The sequence below is a fragment of the Schistocerca gregaria genome, chromosome 8 (genome assembly GCF_023897955.1).
Source record: "Schistocerca gregaria isolate iqSchGreg1 chromosome 8, iqSchGreg1.2, whole genome shotgun sequence".
Lineage (NCBI taxonomy): Eukaryota > Metazoa > Arthropoda > Insecta > Orthoptera > Acrididae > Schistocerca > Schistocerca gregaria.
In genome coordinates, this window is record NC_064927.1 from 408,776,668 (window position 1) to 408,795,757 (window position 19,090).

The window sequence follows — 19,090 nt, forward strand, 5'->3', positions numbered from 1 at the left end:
GGTCCACCTGGGCTTTCAGTTGCTCAGCACTTGCATGTCTATTCGCCCGTATACATCTCTGCAGCCATCTTGCACCCCTGTCATATATGACGAACGGTGTACTATAGTTGCCTCGGCGGTGGTTTTGGATAGCGCCATATTGCCATGCAGAGTATATTTTAACCACGGCGACAGCCGAGCAGAGTTGCAGCGTGGTCTGAGGCGTCGTGACACGGTCGGCCCCGCTTCCCCCGTCGGAGGTTCGAGTCCTCCCTCGGGCATGAGTGTGTGTGTCGTCCTTAGCATAAGTTAGTTTAAGTTAGATTAAGGGGGGCAGGACGTCAAACGGGCTGACTTGGAGCAGGAGTGGCACCACAGGACATTTTAATTTCCTCTGTCTATTCATAAAACTTTGAAATCATGACCAGGAAGGATTCAGGATTCATACTCATAGAAGTTGAAGCTCAAAAACGGAACAAAACACTTTTTTTTACATGTGAAATTTCGTCATTTTTTCACTTACTACTGGCTGCATTTGTTGCTGTAGGTACACTTTTCTTCGCCGGCCGCGGTGGTCTCGCAGTTAAGGCGCTCAGTCCGGAACCGCGCGACTGCTACGGTCGCAGGTTCGAATCCTGCCTCGGGCATGAATGTGTGTGATGTCCTTAGGTTAGTTAGGTTTAAGTAGTTATAAGTTCTAGGGGACTGATGACCACAGATGTTCCATAGTGCTCAGAGCCATTTGAACCATTTGAACACTTTTCTTCATAAGTTAGAGAGATTCTTCGATGGATTTTGCACGGCATACATACCATACTTAAATGTGTATGAAACGCTAGAATTTATTTAATTTGTGAAAAAATGAATGAACTGTTACATTTTAAACTTCATGTTTAGAAAAAAATCATGTTTTATAGGTAATTATCTCAATTTTTCACAGTTTTTTAATAGATTTGGAAAATTCTAGAGTTTCATACACCTTAACTACTGTTTGTATGCTATGAAAAATTCATCGAGCAATCTCTATTACTTAGGAAGAAAAGTGTACCTATAGCAACAAATGCAGCCAGTAATAAGTGAAAAAAATGATGAAATTTCACATGTAAAAAAAAGGTATTTTGAACGTCCACTGCGATGAGTGTGAGTCCCCAATCCTTCCTGGTCATGGTGACAAAGTTTTATGAATTTATTTGTAAAAGTATAGACAGTAGAAATTAAAGTGTGCTGTGGTGACTCTCCTGCTCCAAGTCGGCCCGTTTGACGTCCTACCCCCCTTAAGTAGTGTGCAGGCTTAGGGACAGAAGACCTCAGCAGTTTGGTCACATAAGACCTTAACACAAATTTCCACAGGCGAGCAAATTACAAACGTTTGGAAACGCTTTCACCACTAGCCCAAAAGCAAATGATTATGCCCTTTTGGGCGTCAGATAAATCGTTCCATTTCCACATTACGACAACGACTGCACTATTGTATCCGTCCCCTGACACACTTTATCACCCTCCACTGCTAATGCTGCCACCTGCAATCTGTGAGTGGTTATTGCACGTTAACGACGAACATTGGCGGTGGTCACATTAATGTGACTGGACCGTGCATTAATCACTACATTCTAAAACCTGTAACGTAACCTCTCTGTTATTGTTTTTGTTTTTTGTTATTGTTTTTTTATTGTAGTTGTAGAGATATGAAATTGTTGTAGCAGTTTGCGTAGTCAGCCGTACTTCGGAATTTTTTTGACATTAAATGGAGCCTGAAACTTGCGAAATAAATACTTCATGCGAAGTACGATTTGCGGCATACACAAAAATTAATTGCCGAGAAGCAATCCACAGAATATTAACAGAAAAGCTTTAGAACAATGCGCATGGCTGGCTAGACACATTCAGAGGGTACGTACATTCGCGTACGAGTGGTTGCGATCTGATGAGAAAGATCTATCTTAATTTTTTTGTGTAAAATAATTACGTCGTAACACACACAGAGATTGCGAACGTACAATCAGGGTAGAGGCACGTACTCTCTATCATCCCCCGTGGCCTGGGTAAAAGAATTATGGTTATTTAAATTTAAGAATATTTATTTTTCAATCGGACTCCTATTTTTTTACGAAAAGGAAGATTGCAGGTTCTGAATGTCTCGGCAAAAACACATCGAAATTAATCTTAGCGGAGCCGGCCTGAGTGGTCGAGCGGTTCTAGGCGCTACAGTCTGGAACCGCGCGACCGCTACGGTCGCAGGTTCGAATCCTGCCTCGGGTATGGATGTGTGTCATGTCCTTAGGTTAAATAGTTTTAAGTAGTTCTAAGTTATAGGGGACTGATGACCACAGCAGTTAAGTCCCATAGTGCTCAGAACCATTTGAACCAATTTAATCTTAGCGGCCACCAAAGAAAAGTAGTGAGCACAATCACGTACCTCTATTGTTGAGCAGCGCCGTCATAAAGATCGTCGCCTCCATCTAAAATTCGCCTTCTCGAATCAACAGAATAATTTGTACTCCATTGCTATGGGATTTAGGCTTGATCTTGAGAGAAATTATAAAACACATTTTTCATCATTTAACACCTTCATTTAACACACACACATAGACATGAAACTATACAGTACGTCTTTACGCCAGCACATCAGAACAAAAAATGTAGTTAATACTAGAAGTAATAAAAGAATCTAGAAATTAGTCCTTTGTCTCTCAATGATAAAGTTTTTTAGAGTATTCCTCTGGTATGACAGTCGAACAAATTTTCTTCTTGTATCTTTGAGATTAAATTACAACATTTTCTAGTTCCTTTTCAAACTACACTGGCCGCTTTTGAGCAATGTAGGTAGTGTAGAACCTGGCGGTCATGTGACGCTCCACTGCAGACGTAAGTCATGGCAGTGAATCCGTGTCTACACACCAGTCGGTTCTATGGAGCAACGTGAATCGACGTTACTCTGCAATTCTCAATGAAGGTTCATCGAACCACCTTCAAGCTATTTCTTTACCGTTCCACTCTCGAAAAGCGCCCGGAAAAATGGAACTCTTAGTTCTTTCCGTGCGAGCTCTGATTTCTCTTATTTTATTACGATGATCATTCCTCCCCATGTAGATAGTGGCCAACACAATACTTTCATACTCTGAGGAGAAAGTTGGTGACTGAAGTTTCATGAGAAGGTCTTGCCATAACGAAAAACGCATTTGTTTTAATGCCTGCCACCCCAGTTCGTGTTTTATATCCAAGGCATCCTCTTCCTTATTTCGCGATAATACAAAACGAACTGCCCTGCTTCGAACTTTCTCGGTGTAGAAATGTGATAGAATAACAGAAACGAGCTGTCGCGATTGGACGCATCCGTGACCAGACCATGAATTAAGTTACCCAATTTTTTCAGTTGAGTATCAGTGCGGAGTGTCCAACATTGTCTACAAGGAATAGTGTACGGCCCAGAGCCGTATAACGCGGCGCAAGAACAGTATTCGTGAAACCTTCTTAAGGCACAAAGGAATTAAAGACACTAGCCGCCAGTGGGCATTCGTTTATATCAAAGAGGTAAATTGATCATTTATGTCGGACTAGGATTCGAACCCAGATCTCCTGCTTACTACCACTACGCCATCCAGACACAGTGATCACGACAGTTGCGGAGACTACCCTAGAATTCTCAACTTAAGCCACATCCTACTGATGAGCCCCTGCTCATTATTCTCGTTATTGCGGCTTATCGCCCATTGCCGCAGCAGTTCGAGCTTGGTGTGTATCTTCACTGAAGGGATCATTGGCCGTCATCGCCTCATTATATTGTAGTGCCTGTTTTTTCAGATGTGTCCGAAAGAACAGACGTCACATATTGAGAAGATCTCAAACGACAGGGTCTGAATAGGAGTGCATCGCCTAGTCTGTAACAGTCGCCATTAAATCCAATAGGGACTGCTGCTGACTGTGAATACAGACCCTTCTCAACCATCCTCCAGTCAAACATTCCCATGACAACTGTATACAGTGGACATTTGGCGGGTAGTCGACTGGATGGAGGTAGGTTGGTCCCAATGTTGCCTCTGTTGAAATAATGCAAAGCGTCGAGAGTGCTGACAGCTCAGTGTAGCTTTTAACGCGCAGTGTGAGAGGGTGTGGTTGACGCTGGAAGTGTTCTGTGATGTTTTGGGGTGCATTTGGGTCAAGTATTGGGCCCCCTCATTCAGGTAAGCTCGCTCTCGACCCACAATGTTTACTCAACGTTCTCGGTGACCAAGTGTTACCATTAATTTCCATCTTCATGGTGAGTACGCTGTGGACACTCTCGACCTCGTTGAAGACAACAGCCGTACTACAGGGCTGCAACCAGGCGTTCTTGGTTTGAGGACCACTTAGGAACTTTAGTTACCTTTCCGCACTGCAATTTCGGAGTTGTATCTGTCTGTCTGTAATCATGCTTTTGTACATTTGCATCTGCATGATTACTCTGCAATTCTCAATGAAGGTTCATCGAACCACCTTCAAGCTATTTCTTTACCGTTCCACTCTCGAAAAGCGCCCGAAAAAATGGAACTCTTAGTTCTTTCCGTGCGAGCTCTGATTTCTCTTATTTTATTACGATGATCATTCCTCCCCATGTAGATAGTGGCCAACACAATACTTTCACACTCTGAGGAGAAAGTTGGTGACTGAAGTTTCATGAGAAGGTCTTGCCATAACGAAAAACGCATTTGTTTTAATGCCTGCCACCCCAGTTCGTGTTTTATATCCAAGGCATCCTCTTCCTTATTTCGCGATAATACAAAACGAACTGCCCTGCTTCGAACTTTCTCGGTGTCCTTCGTCGATGCTATCCGACGCGGATCCCACGTAACACAGCAACACTCCATAACAGGGCGGACAATTGTGGTGTAAGCAGTCTCTTTAGTTGCCCTGTTGCGTTTTCGAAGTGTTCTGCCAGTAAAGTGGAGTCTTTTGTTTGCTTTACCCACAACATTATGTGTGTGATCGTCCCAGTTAAGTTATCCGTAACTGTAATTCCTAAGTATTTAGTTGAATTTACAGCCTTTAGATTTATCATGTAACCGAAATTTAGCATTTCTTTTAGTACTTATGCGGATGACCGGGCACTTTTCATTGTTTAGAGTCAGTTAGAACTTTTTGCACCGTACAGATATCTTGTCTAAATCATTCTGCAATTTATCTTAATCGTCTGATGACTTTATAAGACGGTAAATGACAGCGTCATCTGCAAACAATCTAAGAAGGCTACTCAAATTGTTTATGTAGATCAGAAACAGCAGAGCACCCGTAACACTTCCTTGGGGAACGCCAGATATTACTCCTGTTTTACTCGATGACTTTCCGCCAATTACTACGAACTGTGACATTTCATACAGGAGGTCACGAATCCAGCTGCGACGATACTCCACACGCACGCAGTTTGGTTAGAAGTAGCTTGTGTGGGGAACGGTGTCAAAAGCCTTCGGCAAATCTAAAAATATGTAATCCATTAGACATCCCCTGTCAATAGCACTCATTCTTTACAGAGAATAAAGAGCTAATTTCACAAGAACGAACCAGCCCACGATGCGTCTAAGCTATGTTAACACCTTCTACAGTTCTCTGTGTTTTAACTTTTGCTTGCTAGATGACGTAACTTTACACTCGACTTGGATGCCCTCTCTAATGTAACTATTTTACACTTTTCTTAAATCTCAAAAGTGCTTATAGCCTTTCATTGTGGAGGCATGCAATTTGAAATTTCGAAAATTTCAGAATACAGCTCTTCTTAAAGACGAAGCATGGCATAATTTTTAATGTATTGAATTGCACAGTTTTTATAATAATGATGCACCCATTTTTCTCAAGGTATCATTGGGCACATAACCGTTTAAATACGCCTGACTTCTACCTTTTTATTCTTTGACATTGCTTATCTACAGTACAGTGTAGGTTATTTATTTTTTCTGTACTTATACTGTACATATATAAGCTTTGTTTTTTCATCTCCTATAATGCAAAATATTTATATGTCCAAGTTATTATACATTAATATTGGAAGTTTCAGATCCAGATGGAAATGGCCTGATGCGAAGATCGAAAATTGGCGTGAATGTAACAAGTTCTTATTAGCAACTGGAGCGGCTTTTCATTAATGACCTGGGACGGTTAGGACGGTTCAGGAGCTGTTGCATATTTTTAAATTCGTCACAATCACGTCTATCGTCATATTCATTTATAAAGTACCTCTTGATCAGGTTTGCCTTCACTGCCGCTGCACCCGTTCTGATGCGATTCAGACTCTCCCTAATCTTCCATACCAAGCTCTCTCCGCTCGGGTTCTCTTGCAGTGGAGGGTAGTCATTTGTAGACTTGGTAAGTTCTTCGGTGAGGAGTGTCTTAATGGATTTAAATCTCTTAGCTCAATAAGATCCTCCAAGTGAGGAGTGATGTTCATCGGAGATAAGCTTAAATTTCTCCGTTATGTTTACGCGCGTCTCTTTGGGACTTTGCGTTCACAAATGCGGCCATATTATACAGTCTATCGAGCGGAGTGGGTTTCATGCAACCAATTATTAGTCGGCGAATTTCATTTAAGCTTAAGTTTACAGTGAAACGGGGTGTATAGAAACAGTTTCCAATTTAAAATAAAAAACTGATCATTTTAAAAATAAATATTAAAATCAAAATTATATATTATTGTGGATAGAGTGTCTAGCTTTAAACTTATAATCAGTTTTGAAACCTAATGCATGGTTTCGAAGCATAAAATAATAAAAACTTCGTGTTTCCATTCACTCTTTGGAGAGGATTGAATAGAAGCAGCACTGCTAACCTCATTATTTTTGTTGTTTATTGGTCTTTGGGCTGGATAGGGATATTTCAAATCTGTTTTGGAACTAGCCGACTAAGAAACAAAATTTAGCTGGTTCTAAACAGTTTTATTCGACATAACAAAAACATTGCATGAAAGTTTCTTATTATTTTCCAAATAATAGTTGTTGTATATCTAATTACTTTAGTGTTGAATTAAATTGATGAACCTAGTTTGTTTGTTAGTACCTTTAAAAAAACATCGTGTTTGAAAATGATATCCTTAATCTACAAGTCGTATCTCCAGAAGTAACGAATAGCTGTCGAACAACATCTCCTTGACTAAAACATTATTCATCTGTTAAAATAATTGTGTTTAATCGGTCTTGTCTTTTTTTATAAAAAAGAATAAACACAACCTTTGCCTTCTAAATAATAAATGTCATATATATAGAATCTGAATGACTGATTGCAATTTCCATATACACTATGTGATCAACAGTATCCGGACACCCCCCAAAACATACGTTTTTCGTAAGAGGTGCATTGTGCTGCAACCTACTGCCAGATAATCCATATCAGCGACCTCAGTAGTCATTAGACATCGTGAGAGAGCAGAATGGGGCGCTCCGCGGAACTCACCGACTTAGACGTTTGGATGAAACTTGTATCATACGCCTGTACGCGAGATTTACAAACTCTTAAACATCCCTAGGTCCACTGTTTCCAACGTAATAGTGAAGTGGAAAAGTGAAGGGACTCTTACAGCACAAAATCGTACAGGCCGACCTTGTCTGTTGACTCACAGAGACCGCTGACAGTTGAAGAGGGTAGTAATGTGTAATAGGCAGATACCTACCCAGACCATCACAGACCATCACAGCATACTGCATCAGGATCCACTGCAGGTACTATGACAGTTAGGCAGGAAGTGAGAAAACTTGGACATTATGGTCGAGCGGCTACTCATAAGCCACACATCACGCCGGTGAAAGCCAATCGACGCCTCGCTTGGTGTAAGGAGCATAGACATTGGACGATTGAACAGTGGAAAAACGTTGTGTGGAGTGACGAATGACGGTACACAATGTGGCGACCCGATGGCAGGGCGTGGGTCTGACGAATGCCCGGTGAACGTAATCTGACTGTGTTTGTGATGTCAGCAGTAAAATTTCGAGGCGGTGGTGTTATGGCGTGGCCGTGTTTTTCATGGAGGGGGCTTCCACCCCTTATTGTTTTGCGTGGCACTATCACAGCACAGGCCTACATTGATGTTTTAAGTACCTTCTTGCTTCCCACTGTTGAAGAGCAATTCGGGGATGGCGACTGCATCTTTCAACACGATCGAGCACCTGTTCATAATGCACGGCCTATGGCGGAGTGGTTACACGACAATACCATCCCTGTAATGGACTGGCCTGCACAGAGCCCTGATCTGAATCCTATAGAACACCTCTGGGATGTTTTGGAACACCGACTCGTGCCAAGCCTCACCGACAGACGTCGATACCTCTCCTCAGTGCAGCACTCCGTGAAGAATGGGCTGCCATTCCCCAAGAATCCTTCCAGCACGTGATTGAACGTATGCCTGCGAGAGTGGAAGCTGTCATCAAGGCTAAGGATGGGCCATTACCCAATTGAATTCCAGCAATACCGATGGAGGGTGCCACGAACTTATAAGTCATTTTCAGCCAGGTGACCGAATACTTTTGATCACATAGTGTACTTTATGCTGCGATTAATCTCCTGGATTGAGAACAGAGCCAGACGGTTCTTCTATTCCGTCAAATTCATGGTGGTCTTTTGAAGCAACGAAGACGATTACCGTTTCCATTCATTCCGAAAGCATAATCCTAAATTTTCAGTTAGCCGAAACACAAATCAGGTTAAGGTATACTTAAAAACTGAATTTTTGGTTAATGAAACGGAATTGTAAATGGCTTTCCACGTGTTCGAAGTAACACATCACAAATTAGATAGATGCTTATAAATAAAAGTGCGAAGTAAGCAGATTGGTTCGTCATAGAGTGAACAACCTCTGAGTCTGCAGCTCGTGGTTGTGCGGTAGCGTTCTCGCTTTCCGCTCACGGGGTCTCGGGTTCGATTCCCGGCGGGGTCAGGGATTTTCTCTGCCTCGTGATGACTGCGTGTTGTGTGCTGTCCTTAGGTTAGTTAGGTTTAAGTAGTTCTAAGTTCTAGGGGACTGACGACCATAGATGTTAAGTCCCGTAGTGCTCAGAGCCATTTTTTTGAACAACCTCTGAAATTTATAACTTCCCTCTTATACTGGTTCACTACCAATGCAACAAACAGAATTGTAAATTATACTGCCGTTCGTCTTCCGAGACGATAGCAGAGAACTTTTTTGGAAGTTTCGTTTCTTTTCACCCGTGTTAGCGCCACATTTTTGCCATTTACAGATTTGGGCCCTACCATTAACAAGGTTAAAGCCGGTATTACTTGGTATTAGCTGATGTCCCCTGGGAGATGACAGTTTCTGGTCCGATGAGTCTGTGCTACACTACGACATTATCGAATACGTACTGATGCTTGCTCATACCACAAACATCTCAACGCCCTTGCAGTGGCCTACTGCGTGACCAGTGTTGTGGTTGCCACATTTCGAACACTGTCTGCCGTACCACATGGTACTGGACATTCCTTTCTGTACAGCCCTCGTAGATAAACGGGTGAGATCCTGTTTCCATTTTGTGTTCCCAGGACCGCTTCCCGAAGTGCGTGGTGACGCCGGTGAAGACGTACGAGCACGTGACGGTGTACCGCTTCTACGCGAAGCCCAAACCGCTGCGCTATAGCCTGGCTGAGGACGTGGTGAGGGAGTCCGTCATGACCGCCATCCAGGAAGTGGAGACTCGCGAGGCAGAGCCGCCGCCGGAACAATAAACAGTCTTTCTCTTCTCCACCGCTCACTTTCATTTCCTTATATAATCCATAACACTTAACCTTGCGAGAACCATCCATGACAAACTATTCGAACAGGTACCCAAATATGAGGCGGGCGTAACACTCTCAGACTTTAATATGAATGTAATAACTCCAATTCCAAATGAGACAAGTGCTGACAGAAATGAATTTTTCCGAACTCTGAGTTTAATAAGTCACGATTTCAAAATACCGCCGCAAAATGGTAGATCTCGCGCAAAAGTACTTTGGGTTCCGGAGAAATGTAAACTGAAGAGCCAAGGATACTGGTACACCTTCCTAATATAGTGAAGTGCCCCCGTGAGCACGCGTAAGTGCCGTAACACCACGTGGCAGGGACTCGACTAATATCTGAAGGAGTGCTGGAGGAAATCGAGTCCGTGAATCCTGTAGGGCTGCCCATAAATCCGTAAGATTATGACGGGGTGGAGAACTCTTCTGAACAGCACGTTGCAAAGCATCCCAGATACGCTCAACAATGTTCATGTCTGTAGAGTTTGATGGCCAGTGGAAGTGTTTAAACTCAGAAGAGTGTTCCAGGAGCCACTCTGGCAATTCTGGACGTGTGGGGTGTCGCATTGTCCTGCTGGAATTGCCCAGGTTGGGGGGGGGGGGGGGGGGGGGCTGTTGGCTTGTTCGGGGGAAGAGATCAAACTGCAAGGTCATCGGTCTCATCGAATTAGGAAAGGATGTCGGCCGTGCCCTTTCAAAGGAACCATCCCGGCATTTGCTTGGAGCGATTTATGGAAATGATGGAAAACCTAAATCAGGATGGCCAGACACGGGATTGAAACGTCGTCCTCCCGAATGCGAGTCTAGTGTCAAACCACTGTGCCACCTCGCTCGGTAATTGACCAAGTCCGTCGGAATGCACAATGGACACGAATGGATGCAGGTGATCAGACAGGACGCTTATGTACGTGTGATCCGTCAGAGGCGTATCTAGGCGTATCAAGGGTCCCATATCACTCCAACTGCACACGCCCCACACTATTACAGAGCCTCTAAGAGCTTAAACAGTCCCCTGCTGACATGCAGGGTCCATGGATTCATGAGTCATCAACAGCCCAGTGTCGGTGTTGACGGGCCCAGGCGAGTCGTAAAGGTTTGTGTCGTGCAGTCATCGAGGGTAGACGAGTTGGCCTTCGGCACCGAAAACCCGTATCGATGATGTTTCGTTGAACGGTTCGCACGCGGACACTTTTTGACCCAGCATTGAAAACTGCAACAATTTGCACTTTGTCACGTTGAACGATTCTCTTCAGTCGCCGTTGGCCCCGTACTTGCATTATCTTGTTCCGGCCGCAGCGATGTCGGAGATTTGATATTTTACCGGATTCCTGATATTTACGCTATACTCGTGAAATGTTCGTACGGGAAAATCCCCACTTCATCGCTACCTCGGAGATGTGTCCCATCGCTCGTGCGCCGATTATAACGCCACGTTCCAACTCCCTGAATTCTTGATAATCTGCCATTGTAGCAGCAGTAACCGATATAGCAATTGTTGTCTTATATAGGCATTGCTGACCATAGTGCCGTATTCTGCGTGTTTACATGTCTCTGTATTTGAATAAGCATGCCTGTACCAGTTTGTTTGGCGCTGTAGTGTAGAAACATGTGAGATGATACTAAAACCTACTGTTTATCTTAGAATACGGACTAAGAAAGGCAAGTATCGTATGTAGATTTACAGAAAGTTTTTGACGATGTTTAATGGATTATTCTCTTCTAAATGCCGAAGGAAGCAGGAGTATAGAGAATGAAATACTGTCTACAACTCGCACAGAAACAAGACTGCGTTATAAGAGTCGAAGGTCATGGTAGGAAGCAGTAGTTGAGAAAGGGATGAGGGTTTTTTTGTAGCCTATTCCGGGTTATTGTTCAGTTTTTATGTTGAGTAGGCTGTAAAGGGAACAAAGGAGGAATTTGGAGAGGAAATTAAAGTTTATTAAGACCAAATAAGAGCCCCGAAGTTTGTTGACGACATCGTAATTCTGTCAAAAACAACTTGCAATATGTGTGTAAGATGAACATCAATGAAAGTAAAACAAGGACAATGGAATATAGACGAACCAAATCAGGCCAGGATGAAGGGCCGCGCGGGGTTAGCTGAGCTGTATAAGGCGCTGCAGTCATGGACTGTGCGGCTGGTCGCGGCGGAGGTTCGAGTCCTCCCACGGGCATGGGTGTGTGTGTTTGTACTTAGGATAATTTAGTGTGTAAGCTTAGGGACTGGTGACCTTAGCAGTTAAGTATCGTAAGATTTCACACACATTTGAACAAGATGAAGGAATGGTATTAGGAAATGAACGCTATTTGGGCAGCAAAGTAAGTGCGGATGGGTAGAGAGGAAATTAAATTCAGGCTGGTAGTAGGAAAGAAATAATTTCTGAAAAAAAACGGATTAGTAACATATTATATAAATTTAAATGTTAGGAAGTCTTTTATGAACGCATTTGTCTGGATCGTAGCCTTGTATGTAAGTTAAACTTGGACGATAAAAAGTTCAGGCAAAAGTACAATAGAAGTTTCTGAAATTTGGTGCTGCAGCAGAATGCTGAATATTAAATGGGTTGATGGAGTAAGTAATGAGCTGGTCCGGATTAAAACGGGGGTACAAAGATAATTACAGCAGAATTATAATAAAAAAGTGATCCGTTGCTACGACAATTCCTGACATCAAGAAATAGTCAGTTTGATAATCGAGGGAAGTGTGGTGCGTAAAAATTGTTCAGCGAGACTAGAACTTGAATATAATAAGCAGGTTCAAACATAATATAGAAACACTAAAAACAAAAAAAGCAACACATTAGCATGACTAATAGAGACTGAGAAAAGTATTGGCATTCAAAAGAACTTCCAATCGTCTCGTAATAAACAAATACAAGTCCATTATTGTTTTCAAGAGAATCCTATACCATTCTTCCTGAAAAACAGTGGAAAGTCCATGTAACAACTATGGAGGCGGATTGCAATCATGCGCCCTTATCTCCAAAGGAGACCATAAAGGGTGAATAATATTGAGATCTGCTGATTATGGTATGCAGGGAAGATACGACAGTTCATCCCCATCCTCACAAAATCAGCCCTGGACGGTGCAAGCTGAGCTAGCAGGGACCCGGTCGTCTCGGAACACGGCATCAACACTCCGTACCAGGGGATGGATCTGATCAGCCAAAACGGCGGCAGTGTGATCTTGCAGAGTAACCGCGGGGCGCATGGAATACGACGATACGGCTCCAAAAATCATCACCGATCCCCACCATGTTTCACAGTTTTGACATAAACTAGATCATACGTTAGAAAACAGTATCAAACAAGACTCATCCAACCAAATTACTTTCTTCCATTGCTCCATAGTGTACGATTTGTAGTGGTAATACAATAGTTTCCCGTTACGGGCATTTGCATCAGTTACGAAAGTTTGTGATATTCCAGGTTACCTAGCACTTTCCTGACTGTGGAGATTATTTTGTGTTGTTCTAGCGCTGACTTTTGCAGCTGTCGTTCTCTTGTTTTTCGTCACATTCCTCTTTAACTGCCCGTCACAATCACTGCCTCCGCGTTGTGACTTAGCGGATGATGGTTTTCCGCTTCTCTGCGTGCGCTACATACTGATGTGATGGACGTCATGGGATAGCGATATGCACATATACAGGGAACTAAGAAAAATTAATTCACAACCACAAAAGACACTTATGACTTATCAAAATTTAGAATTTATGCTTTAAATATCAACAGAATATCGGCTAAGCTTAAACTGACCTCCTGTCTCCAACGGTTTTTACACGCGGCTGAAATGATATTCTATTACTGCAAGAAGTCGAAACTTAACAATTTACACGAAATTTCAGGATGCAGCGTAATTCTCAACATTTCTGGAAGTGCGAGTACCGCGATATTAACAAAAGATGGCATTCCAGTGGATGAAACTGGGAGGCTGTTACGCGGTAGGGGAATATAAGCACAAACAGAAGATCCAGTTTTTGTAAAGAGGCGAGGGACGTTTTTGTAAAGAGCCGAGGGACAAGTTTTTCAAACAGGACATCATATCTGTTTTACCGACGACTTGGAACTGAGTTGTATTTGGCGGTAATTTTAAGTTTTTTATTAACAAAAAAGGGTAAAATCCAAATTTCAACAGATGTGCTGACTACATCACATCGGTCAATGTGTTGCCTGTGGTGATAGGTAATGTCAGGAACTTGGTAATCTCGGCGTTGTCTTGAAAATCTGGATCTCGGAATACTGTATTCCCTAACGATTTCCGAGACGGAATCTTCATGCTTCTAGCTCCTACTATCATTCTGCATTCAGAGTCGTGTACCATTATGCATTCAAATGCGTGGCCATAATCAGATCGGAAACCTTTTCACGTGAATCACCTGACTGCAAACGACAGCTCCACCAATGCACAGCCCTTTTATACCTTGCGTACACGATACTACCGCCATGTGTATAGGGTGGTCCATTGATCGTGTGATCGCGACCGGGACAAGTATCTCACGAAATAAGCGTCAAAAGAAAAAAACTGCAAAGAACGAAACTCGTCTAGCTTGAAGGGGGAAACCAGATGGCGGTATGGTTGGCCCGCTAGATGGCGCTGCCATAGATCAAACGGATATCAGCTGCGTTTTTTTTTTTTTTTTAAATTAGGAACCTCCATTTTTATTGCATATTCGTGTAGTACGTAAAGAAAAATAAATGTTTTAGTTGGACCACTTTTTTCGCTTTGTGATAGATGGCGCTGTAATAGTCAGAAACATATGGCCCACAATTTTAGACGAACAGTTGGTAACAGGTAGATTTTTTAAATTAAAATATAGAACGTAGGTACGTTTGAACGTTTCATTTCGGTTGTTCCAATATGATACATGTACCTTTGTGAACTTATCATTTCTGAGAACGCATGCTGTTAAAGCGTTATTACCTAGAAATACATTAATGCAGTAGTTGCGCAAAATGATGTCCGTCAAATTCAATGCATTTGGCAATACGTGTAACGAAATTCCTCTCAACAGTGAGTTCACTGACAATGGGCTGACGCATTTGTTAGGAGTTGTCGGTGGATCACGATAGCAAATATCCGTCAACTTTATCCTTCCTCCCATAATGCCGCCCCATACCTTAATCCGCCAAGGTCGCTGATGTTCCACTTGTCGCAGCCATCGTGGATTTTCCGTTGCCCAATAGTGCATATTATGTCGGTTTACGTTACCGCTGTTGGTGAATGACGCTTCGCCGCTAAATAGAACGCGTGCAAAAAATCTGTCACCGTCCCTTAATTTCTCTTGTGCCCAGTGCAGAACTGTACACGACGTTCAAAGTCGTCGCCATGCAATTCCCGGTGCATAGAAACATGGTACGGGTGCAATCGATGTTGACGTAGCGTTCTCAACACCGACGTTTCTGAGATTCCCAATTCTCGCGCAGTTTGTCTGCTATTGATGAGCGGATTAGCCGGAACAGCAGCTAAAACACCTACTTCGGCATCATCATATGTTTCAGATCGTGAATGAAGTTTCACATGTGACTGAACACTTCGTGTTTCCTTAAATAACGTAACTATCCGGCGAACGGTCCTGGCACTTGGATGACGTCGTCCAAGATACCGAGCAGCATACGTAGCACACGCCCGTTGGGCAGTTTGATCACAATAGCCATACATCAACACGATATCGACCTTTTATGCAATTGGTAAACGGTCCATTTTAACACGGGTAATGCATCACGAAGCAAATACCGTCCGAACTGACGGAATGTTACGTGATACCACGTACTTATACGTTTATGACTACTACTGCGCCATCTACCACAAAGCGAAAAAAGAGGTCCAACTAAAACATTTATTTTTCTTTACGTACTACACGAATATGCAATAAAAATGGAGGTTCCTAATTTAAAAAAAAAAAAAACGCAGCTGATATCCGTTTGATCTATGGCAGCGCCATCTAGCGGGCCAACCATACCGCCATCTGGTTTCCCCCTTCAAGCTAGACGAGTTTCGTTCTTTGCAGTTTTTTTCTTTTGACGCTTATTTCGTGAGATACTTGTCCCGGTCACGATCACACGATCAATGGACCACCCTGTACACATGGCGGTAGTATCGCGTACGCAAGGTATAAAAGGGCTGTGCATTGGCGGATCTGTCGTTTGTAGTCAGGTGATTCACGTGAAAAGGTTTCCGATCTGATTATGGCCACGCATTTGAATGCATAATGGTACACGACTTTGAATGCAGAATGATAGTAGGAGCTAGAAGCATGAAGATTCCGTCTCGGAAATCGTTAGGGAATACAGTATTCCGAGATCCAGATTTTCAAGACAGTGCCGAGATTACCAAGTTCCTGACATTACCTACCACCACAGGCAACACATTGACCGATGTGATGTAGTCAGCACATCTGTTGAAATTTGGATTTTACCCTTTTTTGTTAATAAAAAACTTAAAATTACCGCCAAATACAACTCAGTTCCAAGTCGTCGGTAAAACAGATATGATGTACTGTTTGAAAAACTTGTCCCTCGCCTCTTTACAAAAACGTCCCTCACCTCTTTACAAAAACTGGATCTTCTGTTTGTGCTTATATTCCCCTACCGCGTAACAGCCTCCCAGTTTCATCCACTGGAATGCCATCTTTTGTTAATATCGCGGTACTCGCACTTCCAGAAATGTTGAGAATTACGTTGTATCCTGAAATTTCGTGTAAATTGTTAAGTTTCGACTTCTTGCAGTAATAGAATATCATTTCAGCCGCGTGTAAAAACCGTTGGAGACAGGATGTCAGTTTAAGCTTAGCCGATATTCTGTTGATATTTAAAGCATAAATTCTAAATTTTGATAAGTCATAAGTGTGTTTTTTGGTTGTGAATTAATTTTTCTTAGTTCCTGTGTCTATACTTGATCCTGATATTGTAAATGATTTGGATTTTGGATTGTGCGTGAGGTTAGGCTTCATCTCTCTTTTTCTATATTTCCACTTGGTTCTGCTTGACCTCACAATCCGTAGCTTCTATACTTTCTTTCATTCCTTATGACTATCTTCAACAATTGATGTTCGGCATAGGACATTGGGGGGTAAGACATTGTTACATCTTCAATCTCGCTGTCTCCTACGTCACTAATGGAGTTTGTTGTGGTCTCTTCGTTTACATCGTTTCGCCCCCCCTTCGTTACTAATCAAAGAAATTTTTCTCTTAGACTTCTCAGTCGAAATTCGACACACTTCAATATACTAGCAGACTCAGTCATGTCCATCTGTGACTGTTGTATTGTTTCTGACGGTGAATTCGCAGATGCTTCCGTACATGTATCATCGATTTAGTTTCAAGAATTGGTTCTGGAGTCCCGCCCATAGCGTCACCATGAACGACCTCCGTCGCGGACATTTCTGAGTTGGAGCCGGCCGCGGTGGTCTCGCGGTTAAGTCCGGAACCGCGTGAGTGCTACGGTCGCAGGTTCGAACCCTGCCTCGGGCATGGATGTGTGTGATGTCTTTCTGTTAGTTAGGTTTAAGTAGTTCTAAGTTCTAGGGGACTGATGACCACAGATGTTAAGTCCCATAGTGCTCAGAGCCATTTGAACCATTTCTGCCGGCCGCGGTGGTCTCGCGGTTCTAGGCGCGCAGTCCGGAACCGTGCGACTTCTACGGTCGCAGGTTCGAATCCTGCCTCGGGCATGGATGTGTGTGATGTCCTTAGGTTAGTTAGGTTTAAGTAGTTCTAAGTTCTAGGGGACTAATGACCACAGCAGTTGAGTCCCATAGTGTTCAGAGCCATTTGAACCATTTTGAACCATTTCTGAGTTGGTTGTGTAAACTGTTCGACGTCGACTGCGATCTCTCTTTGAACGTCGGATTGTTAACCATTTGTTGCCTCGACAGAGCTAGTATCAGCTGTGCTATCATCTTTAGCTATACTACTGGCATAGGGGAGACTGTGAGGTAATGTCTCAGTTTTCCCCATTTCTAAATCGGTCTCATTCTTTGCACGTGTGCCTAAAGGCGGAGAGACACGTTCTTCTGAACCATGTGAAACATCTTTGCCGTATTCACGCTTATTGGTTACAGTCATTAACAGCAAATGTATTACTTTCAGCTGCTGTGGCACTGTTTGCTACAGAATCACTGCTTACTCCTACTACTAGGTCTGAAAATAAAGGTTTACGTTTCATTACGTTCAGATCAAAACAAGATTTGGTCTGGGGCACTCTTGTTCAACTTGATCTGTTTCAATACATATGAATCATGCTGATAATTGCCCCATGTATGGAATTTATGCTTGATAGCCCCCAATACTCATTACAGACGGGATCGAGTTTTTAACTTTCATTTTGATAAATCTGATTCCACTAGGGATGGGGAACGGATAAAAATTTGCCCAGACCTCGTTCCGAATTGCATAAGTGTTACCATAAGGCTATAATTATGATTTTATGACTTCGTTTGGAACCTCCATGTGCATGTTAAAGTACACGCAAATTTGTAATGTTGTCTGCGATTGGACTAACGGTAAAGTTCGCGATAGAGCCTTTTGCTAATATAAACAGTGCATTCACGGATTATTCGCTCGTACACTAAGAGTAAATTTTGGAAAAGTAGATTGACTTGTTAGTATTCAGTTGCACGTTTTCTAGTTGACCTTTTGTTAGTTTCATATAGATACCAGGTGTAAAAGTACGAAACCGGAATTTCCCTACAGATGGTGCTAGCCGTCAGTGTAGAGTGAGACCTCATCTGCAGCGCCATCTGCTGCCTGTAACGACTGACGACGAATCTCAACGCAGAGTAAAGGTCGGGACACACATGTCCGGATCGTGTCCGTGCCGAGACACGTCCGGAGTATCGGCCGTCACCCGGACAACGAAATACACTCCTGGAAATTGAAATAAGAACACCGTGAATTCATTGTCCCAGGAAGGGGAAACTTTATTGACACATTCCTGGGGTCAGATACATCACATGATCACACTGACAGAACCACAGGCACATAGACACAGGCAACAGAGCATGCACAATGTCGGCACTAGTACAGTGTATATCCACCTTTCGCAGCAATGCAGGCTGCTATTCTCCCATGGAGACGATCGTAGAGATGCTGGATGTAGTCCTGTGGAACGGCTTGCCATGCCATTTCCACCTGGCGCCTCAGTTGGACCAGCGTTCGTGCTGGACGTGCAGACCACGTGAGACGACGCTTCATCCAGTCCCAAACATGCTCAATGGGGGACATATCCGGAGATCTTGCTGGCCAGGGTAGTTGACTTACACCTTCTAGAGCACGTTGGGTGGCACGGGATACATGCGAACGTGCATTGTCCTGTTGGAACAGCAAGTTCCCTTGCCGGTCTAGGAATGGTAGAACGATGGGTTCAATGACGGTTTGGATGTACCGT

General features: G+C 43.1%; 1 protein-coding gene across 1 annotated transcript in view; it reads left to right on the plus strand.

Moving 5' to 3' along the window:
- LOC126285220 (uncharacterized) overlaps positions 1-9,654 on the plus strand; it is a 190,125-nt gene extending 180,471 nt beyond the window's left edge. The window contains exon 11 of the mRNA XM_049984521.1: positions 9,472-9,654. Coding sequence (XP_049840478.1) covers positions 9,472-9,654 — 183 coding nt within the window. The remainder of the gene's footprint in view (positions 1-9,471) is intronic.
- The last annotated feature ends 9,436 nt before the right edge of the window (positions 9,655-19,090 follow it).